The sequence below is a fragment of the Struthio camelus genome, chromosome 2 (assembly GCF_040807025.1).
Source record: "Struthio camelus isolate bStrCam1 chromosome 2, bStrCam1.hap1, whole genome shotgun sequence".
Taxonomy (NCBI): Eukaryota; Metazoa; Chordata; class Aves; order Struthioniformes; family Struthionidae; genus Struthio; species Struthio camelus.
The window spans coordinates 97,033,650-97,042,075 of NC_090943.1; the positions used below are offsets into that span (position 1 = coordinate 97,033,650).

Below are 8,426 nucleotides of genomic sequence, written 5' to 3' on the forward strand. Positions count from 1 at the left end.
GTTGAAACTCTGTAAGGTGGTTTAATTTTTCAAAAGACAGCACATTTTGCTTGCTTCTTTTTCAGTATAATAGAATACTGTAATTTGACAGCAGCAGTAGAAACCAACAGTGGTAGTGACAGCTAATCAAAAAACTGTATACAAAATATGCTAAGCTATAGAAGCCAAAGTACAGGGCACTACAAATATTAATAGGAAAAACAAAGAAAACATGAATGCAAATTTAAGTCTTTCCCTTAGAAAAGCAATTGTTATCTTTTTTGTTTACAATGCAAGAATATCGAACCGCAGTAATGCAAACCTAGTGAGAGCATTCTTTCTTATGCTCACTGAATTACTTGGAGACACAGGATCAGAGGTTCATGACTCAATTTTTCAATAATGTGTATTTTGCTTATTAAATTACCATTATTAAAACATCAGAGTTGGGAAAAAGATGTAAGGGATCCCACTCCCTGTCCCTTGAGTCAAGTGCTAAGCTTCTGAAATGCCAGTGACTTCAATGGATTTGCAGTGACAGGAGGCCTCATGTTTGCAGACGTGTTAGCTAGTTTTTGATTTGATCTTTATGCAATTATTTTGATTAAGAATATGTTCATCTTGTTGACATTATCGCTGTAGTCAATACCTAATGACCCTAGTAGTTCATTTCCTTATAAATATTTAACTTAATAGAAGTCCCTTGGGTTATAGTACTTTTGACACTTGTATAATCTGAAACAAATCCTCTTTTTTTTAGTCAAACAGACCATGTTACACACACAGTTGGCTAGCTATTTACAAAGCACCCAATTAAATCCTACTTAATTCTCCTGCTCTGAAAAATCCCATCTCACTAGCACACAGGCTACTGATCACATAAAAGGAGTATCTTTCACCTAGCCTGGACACTAATTTACAGTCTCTAAAACTTTATTGTACAAAAGCCCCCTACAAAATGAATTTGCCCATGAAGCAGTAAGTATAAAAAAAGAGAACATGTAAATTCAGAGGATTGAAGAAATAAGCTGAAGAATCACAATTAAAGACAGGTAAATCTAGTTTAATGTTCACATGTAGTAGTTACACATCACAGAGATTAAACAGGATTTTAACTGTAACATAGCTGCAGTGAAATGAAAACCATTTTGTACTAGAAAAATAATCTTGATGCAGTTATCCGATTTTTGGTCTACTTAAGTTCGTTTTAAGATGGATTTACACCACTGATCGTAATGACTTTGCCCATGTGCTTTTCCACAGTCCCATATTAATACTCTTTGGACGAAGGAGACAGGAACTGTTTTTATTAATGGTTTGCCCTTTGGTTGCAAGCAGAGAACTGTTTTCACTTTTTAAGCAATTAATAGGCTATAGGAATGCAAGTTCGCAATAAAACCTTTTGGTGCTAAATGAAGTTCAGAACAAGTTCCTTGATTGATGCAACAGCAGATTTTAAAAAAAGCTGATTAAAGATCTAAAGCATTGCCTCATAATGCAAAAAGTAGATAGAATCTGTTTTTCTATTCTCAGTAAAAAAAGCACATCTTAATGCTACTCTCATAGAATGCACTAAAAATCCCTGTGCCTAGATGACAAAAGTGTAGTCTCAAAGTATATAATACACTTACAAACATTTTAAATCTAGATCGAAGAAGACACGTTTGTATGGACTCAGAACAAGTTTATTTGCAATTAGACATCTCATGCAATCATGCAGGACCACTAGCTATAGCTGTAACTTCCGAGTCTAAAGGACATTTGGGGACTAAGAAAAAATTAGAAAAAAAATCCCTCGACATTCAAGATATTTTCATATTAGCAGCTCTGTACTTGAGCAGTAAGTAGTTTAGTTCTAAAGAGATATCCCCACAGATTAAAAAAACATACACACCTTTATAATATTTACAAAAAATATTTAATTAAAAATATTTTATAATTACAGTAGTCTATTAAAGCATATACTTTTCTCACACTTATAGAACATCTCTATATATACACAGTATGAAATGTCACTCATTTATCTATACAATATGTAACACTCCTGCAGGGAGAAGAAAGTTCCCTGGGCCCCAATAAAATCATCTATTTTAAACAATAGATGCGAAATATATCTACAATGCTCTGGTAGATTAGTAAAGCTTCAAGATTCAGCTGCTCGGTCCCTTACAGTTAACACTTCTAAAGTCTGGTTTACGCTGGATCTTCCGTCCCGCAGGAAGAGCGAGCGGCAACTCTTCTGCTCGCCTCCGACAACCTCCTCCCACCGCAAACGGCACACACGAGTCACAGCGGAGAGGAAACGAAGAGACGAGACGGGGATTTAAAAAAAAAAAGAAAAATAAAAAATAAAAAAACACGCTACGGACGTGCAAAACGGTGACGGGCGGGCTCTCTCGGGGTGAAGCATGGGAACAAGCCGGGGGGCGGCTCGCTTTTGTGTCCTGGGGGCGGCGGGCCGGCGCCCCCCGCGGCGCCTCTCTCGGCGGCGCGGCGCGGCGCAGCGCGGCCGCACACCTGTGGGAGAGGAATGAATAGAGGGGGTGTGTGAACCGCTCCGCTCCAGACCGACTGGCGCCACCAACAAAACACAAGACATGCTTGATCAACAACCCAAAACAAACCGGGTCAAACAACAACCGCAGCCTCCCGGGCTGGGCCAGCCGGAGGGATGCACAGCTGCAAGCCGCAGCCAGCAGCGTTTCGGCAGGGGTGAGAAGAACACGGTAATAAAAAAAAATAATTGTTTTTTTTTTTCCCGAAAGCCTCCTGCAAAGACAGCTCGCCGCCTCCAGGTCCCCTTTCCCTACTGCCAGGCAGGGAGAGGTTGCCCGGCGAGATGGGTGCGCTGCCAGCCGAGCGGCTCCGCGCTGCGCGGCCGCGGAGGTGCAGGACGCCCCGCCGCCCCGCGCTCGCGGACCCCAAGCCCCCGGCACTCACCTGGGGAGCGGCGGTCAGCGGCAGAGGATGCTGTCCCCCGGCTTGTTAACAGAGCCAGCCTGCGCAGCAACGAGGCAAATTAACGAGAGGAAAAGAGACAAAAATGCTCCCCCCCCCTCCTCCGTCCCAGCCCTACACCGTGCGCGCGGAGCAGTGCCTCGGCCCGGCCTGGGGGTGCTCACAGGAGCCCCCAGAGTGGGGATGCGCCGTGGGGCCAGGCAGCGCCCACCCGCTGCAGCGGGGCAGCTCCGCCGGCCTCCCCCCGGGCTGCGACGGGGCGGAGGGGGGGGTCCCGGGAGAAGGGGATGCTCCTCGTCTTCCCCAGCGCAGCACGTAGCGCCGACGGCGGTAAACGTGCACAATTTCCTCCTCTCCTCCGCCCGGACACCAGCAGCCCAACGCGCTCATATTCGCTGTATTCCGCAGAAGGCGCGGGAGCCCCGCGTGCGCGGCCACGCCGATGATCGCAGCTCCCCGGCGCGGCGGGGGCCGCACGGCCGCCCGCGCGGAGCGGGTGCGCGCACGGCCGCGGCCCCTCGGCCCAGCCACCGCCGCTGCCCGGCCCGGGCAGCCCCGCGCACCCACGCGACGGCTCCCCCCGCCCGCCCCACACCGCGGGCCGGCGCGGCACACACCTCTTACCGGGTCGGTGTTGAGGGCCGTCAGCGGGGTCCTGGGGGTGCCGGCGGGGCAGGTGCCCGGGTGCAGCGCGGGCGGCGGCGGCTGCTGTTGCTGCCGGAGCAGCGCCGGGTGCGTCTCCAGAGCCAGCTGCAGGTCGAGGATGTAGTCGATGACATGCTGCAGGATCTCCACTTTGCTGACCCGCTTGTTGGGCGGGATGGTGGGCACCAGCTTCCTCAGCCGGCTGTAACAGTCATTCATATCGCACTGCAGGCACAGCGCCGCCGGCTCCTCGCCCGACGGCGGGCCCCCCTTGCAGCCGCTGTGCTCGGCCAGGCACCGCAGGGCCGGGTGCCCCCCACCGCCGCCCGCCCCGCCGGGCTGCGCCTTGCGGCTCGGGTGCCGGACGGGACTCACGGCTTTCATGGTGCCGCAGGCAGGGAAGGAAGGTAGGTGGGTGGGTGGGCAGCAGGCAGGCAGACCGTCCCCTCCGCCGCCCGCGACCTCGGGCAGCGGCGCACGCACCGCCCGCCCCCCCGCAAGGCGCCGGGGCCGCTTCGCCGGCGGCGATGCTGCAAGAGGGGGGCTCCCGCAAGGCCGCGCGACGACACTGACAGCGGCAGCCGCACCGCCCAAACTCGCTCGCTCGCCAGCCCCCTCGACTAACCGCCGCGGCCGCCTCTGCCGGCGCCGCTCGCCGCGCCGCCCCATATATGCGGGGCGGGCGGGGCGGGGCGCGGCGCGGCGCGGCGGCGGCGGCGGCCGCCCGGGGGAGGCGGGGGCGCCCGCCGCGGTGGGGCGAGGCGGGCGGGCGGGGCGGGGAGGGGGGGAGCCCTCGGCGCCGCGCCGCAGCCAATCAGGGCGCCCGCCTCCCCTCCTGGAACGCGGCGCCAGCCAATAGCGGCGGCGCCCCCTCCCGCCGAGGCGGCGGCGCGGGGAGGGGGCGGCGCCGCTGGAGGGGGCGGGCGGCCGCCCCGCGGCGGGGAGGAGGAGGAGGAGGAGGAGGAGGAAGGCGGTCCCGGGGAGGAAGGACTGCGGGAATGCGGGCGGGCGCCGCCGCTGAGCGGCTCCCGGCGCCGCCCCCGGGGCCCGCGCCGTCCCCACCGGGAGCAGGGCACCCGCCCCGGGGAGCGGGTGTCAGTGCCTCGGGTTGTGAAGTGCGTGTATTTTCCCCGGCAGCGGTTGTTGTGCAGCCCCCTTTTCGCCTGTGTTGAGGGACTTCGGGACGCCGGTTTGAAGGCAGAGAGGATCCCAAGACAAACTTGAGGGGGAGGGAGGGAGGGGGGTTCAGGGACTCAAGGAAAGCAATGCCTGGGAACATTAAATTAGAGCACAGAACTATTAAAAATGCATGGGGATGGAGTATTTAAAATTCCTCCATGACATATAATATTAATCCGTTTTATGTAAAATTCATACCTGTAACTTAATTTGGTCCATTAATGCACCAGATCACGTATTAGTAGACGTACCATGTTTTAAATATGATGCTGGAAATGTCCAGAGTTCTGTACTTTGAGACAGAGCATTAAAATTAACAGGCGCGTACTCCCGAGTCCTGCTTAAGTCATCGTGTGGCAGTTTGCAACCTTTTAATTTAATAATGCCGTGTTCAAACTTTCTGTTAATTCCTTCTAAGGATTAAGAACGGGACACGAGCGGAAGAAATGCAGTGCCCGATCCTGTGGATGCGGTGATCGCCCCCTCTGCTCTGAGCTCTCAGCGAGTGCAGTAGGACTGTTCACATGGGCAAAGGACTGCAGGAAGGAGTAAAGGCTGCAGGATCTGCCCCTAAGCTTGTAAGTCAAACCCAACAGAAGGGAAGAAATCCATAATGGTGATTAATGATTGCATGTCCCCTCAATGCTTAGTCACAACGGGTGATATATAAAGGATACAGTGGGAAGCTGTCAAGCCCGGGACTTGAATGAGCAGTGAGACTGGATCATCTGAAGAGTATAATGAGGCATGCTCTGACGCTCTTGCACCCTTTAAAAACATATGTTTTTATGTCTTATTTTGCTTATTTTGTCTCACATTACCAGTGCCACCAGTGGCCGTTGGGCCCCTCTAGGCACAAAAACTAAGTACGTGCGTTAATCTTTGTCTGACTGAAGTCTAGATTTGTACGCTACATCATGACAATACGATGGGAAGACATATTTCCACTAGCTACAGGCTGGATGAACCCGATTCTGCTGCAGTCATTGCTTTATTCTGTGAAACATCACTCCCTGCAGTCTCTGAGCCTCAGGAGATGGAAATTATACGGGCCCTAAAGTATACATTACGGTTACACTTTGTTTGCTTCCTCGACTCCGGATAATATGGACAGAGTTGGTGTGCTTTTTAAAAAAAAAAAAAACATTTGTAAATTATGGTAAGCGTGCAGACTAAAATCTTGCTGATCTGATCTTAATTAAAATCTATGTGAAACTGGAGATATTGTAATATTGAATTGTTCTGTTTGTACAGAATCCTTTCTAGGAAATAATCTGATCTCACTGGAAATTTGTGGGAAACCCCAATATGTAACTGGTTCCCCTTTAGTTCTCCTGAAGCCAGTCTGGAGGTATTATATCTATACACACACACACACACACTTCACTGACACTATAGAAAATCCACTGAGACCACATTGAATCTTGCAGATGACTCAGTATTTCTGGAAATCTGTGATATGCCATGATATGCTACAGATCTATTTTTCCATTAGGCTGCTTGCAGAGTGGAGGATACAGAGGGAAATCTGTGGGTATTGTTGAAGTTGTGAGAAGATCGTATGTATTCACATAGCTAACGTATCACAATAGAAATACGTGGGAAAAGGAAAAACAGCCCACCCCTCCAACCAAGGCATAAATATTCAGGGGATTTCCTCTAGTAACTCCCTTTGATACTCATGAAGTTGATACACGCTAGCCTGACATGCTCTGATGAACAATAGGCACCAATTCCTGATAACAACTGGCCTGCTTTTGCTCTCCTTGAAGTCAATGGGAGTTTTGTCATTGACTTAAGTGGGAGCAGGTTGGGTCCAATGCTTTTTCAAAATTTAGATTGGATGTGCACCAGATGCTAAGTAAATTGGCCAAGAAATGGGTTGGAACCCCCGTTATATTAGCCATGGAGGTAGGTGTAGTGAAACTCTTCATCCCTGAAAACATACACAAAGAGAGGGGTGGTGGCTGCTGTTCATGCTTTTGTGCTATTAACGGCAATATTTTTCAGGACATGAGCATATATGGATTAATGCTCCCGTTTTTAACCAGACCAAGTATGGAATTTAAAATAAATTCTGGATATCTTTAAATGTGTGATCCCTTCCTGGCTGGCTGGAGAAGTTCATCTCTCTTGGCTGGGGCTTCTTGTGTCTCTTCCAATACCCAGAGTAGAGATTCATTCCCTTTGTTACCAGCTCTTGCAATATTATCACAAGATCCTTGATAGTGCTTGAATGGACCAGTTTATCTAAGAATTGATGGGTTCAGATCAGGTTGTAGGTACTCTCTGCAGCTTAAAAAAGTTCCTTTTGATGTAGAACCAAAGAAAAGCATGTTAAGAATGAAAACAATTACTGGTCTTGCATGCTCTTTGTCGTGAGGATAATCTCGTTAAACTCAATGAGAATACTCTCGTGAGTAAAGGAAGCTGAATTTGGCAGCATGTCTGAGTCTGTGAATATATGACTCACTGCAACTGAAAAAATAAACCTGTCCATTGACACCACATCTGGGCCATGGCTCCTTAGGACCTGATGGAGCATCAGGGAACAGTAACAGTCCTTCCACGAGGGGAGCACAGGAGACATTTCCACTGACAGCATTCTGGATCCACTCGTGTTTTATGTACAAAACCGTGCCACTGAACCAGGTGCTGCACTGGATAGTACTATGTTACTTAAAACAGTCTCAGGACAGACAAAATTTGAAGGGAACGCATTTTGGTGTGCAGAAAGAAGCAAGCAACTGGCATGGTTTCTTACAGCAAGGTTACTTGCTATACCTACCTTAAGAGGGCATGAAATGCACACAAATGCAAACAAGCACTATGCATTTTTATTCTTAAACGGGTTATGAAACAGAGGTTGCATCTAGTGTCCCTGTTTTGGGGCTTTGGTTCACGCCATATCAGAGCAGCACAGTGAAATCCCGAGCGCTCTTCTGCTTGAGGCTGGTAACTGCTGCGACAGGTTTCATCCTAAGGGGCACAAAGAAAGATCTGTGATATTGAGACCCCCCCCCATCCCCACCCCATTCCTGTTGACTTCAGCAGGCAGCCAGAAGACTCAGGATCTCGGAGGAGCTGCTCAACACCTAGAAGGGCTGATCGTTAAAAAAGCATTATAAATCTCTGAATGGTTTATGGTTTATGAGGGAAATAGCAACTGATTCCTCAGTGGTGCCATTACTCTCCACTATTGCTATCATTCAAATGGCAATAATGTTGGTTATTTACCTTCAATTAAAATATCTAGTTAGTTGTGATGTCATTTAAAATAGCACTGTAATGTGTTTAGTGCTCCCTCACCAAACACCGTAGATAAACTCCTCTTGGCAACCGGGGATACTGATAGGAGATGAAAAATTGGGTGGGGGAGGGAGATGGAGAAAGTAATATGCAACCCTTTCACTGGATTGTTATTCCTCCATGCGTATGTCCCTTTGGAGGCTGTGCTGGAGGTGAGACTGCGGGCTCCTTTGCAGTGCTACTGTGGTCTGGGAAGATCCAGAGTATCAGGAATTTGGGAGAAATAAAGAAGTGCTGTTAGTGACTTAGCTCTGTAGACTATCAAGTGACTGAAATCCATCTGTTTTCTGGACCACCACTCCTCACCAGGGATGATTCATCATCAGAACTCTTCAAAACTCTTCTTAAAGCAAGCC

At 49.5% G+C, this 8,426-nt stretch overlaps 1 protein-coding gene and 1 long non-coding RNA gene across 5 annotated transcripts; one reads left to right on the forward strand and one right to left on the reverse strand.

Annotated features, from left to right (window-relative positions):
• Positions 1–1,021: 1,021 nt before the first annotated feature.
• ID4 (inhibitor of DNA binding 4) lies at positions 1,022–4,217 on the reverse strand. 4 transcript variants are annotated; one of them, XM_068931698.1, is made up of 3 exons: positions 3,555–4,217; positions 2,920–2,978; positions 1,022–2,496 (listed from the first exon to the last, which is right to left on the reverse strand). In XM_068931698.1, exons 1-2 carry the CDS (start codon positions 3,964–3,966, stop codon positions 2,965–2,967), a joined length of 426 nt encoding a protein of 141 aa, XP_068787799.1. In that variant the 5' UTR covers positions 3,967–4,217; the 3' UTR covers positions 1,022–2,496; positions 2,920–2,964. The 4 variants fall into 4 exon arrangements, with proteins under 4 accessions (XP_068787799.1, XP_068787796.1, XP_068787797.1 ...); XM_068931695.1 differs by having other exon boundaries at positions 3,562–4,101; XM_068931696.1 differs by having other exon boundaries at positions 2,103–2,239; positions 3,562–4,101.
• Positions 4,218–4,609: 392 nt separating this feature from the next.
• On the forward strand, positions 4,610–5,981 carry LOC138065970 (uncharacterized). Its single transcript, XR_011139035.1, has 3 exons — positions 4,610–4,697; positions 5,180–5,339; positions 5,658–5,981. It is a non-coding gene; the product is annotated as an uncharacterized lncRNA (long non-coding RNA).
• Positions 5,982–8,426: the final 2,445 nt, after the last annotated feature.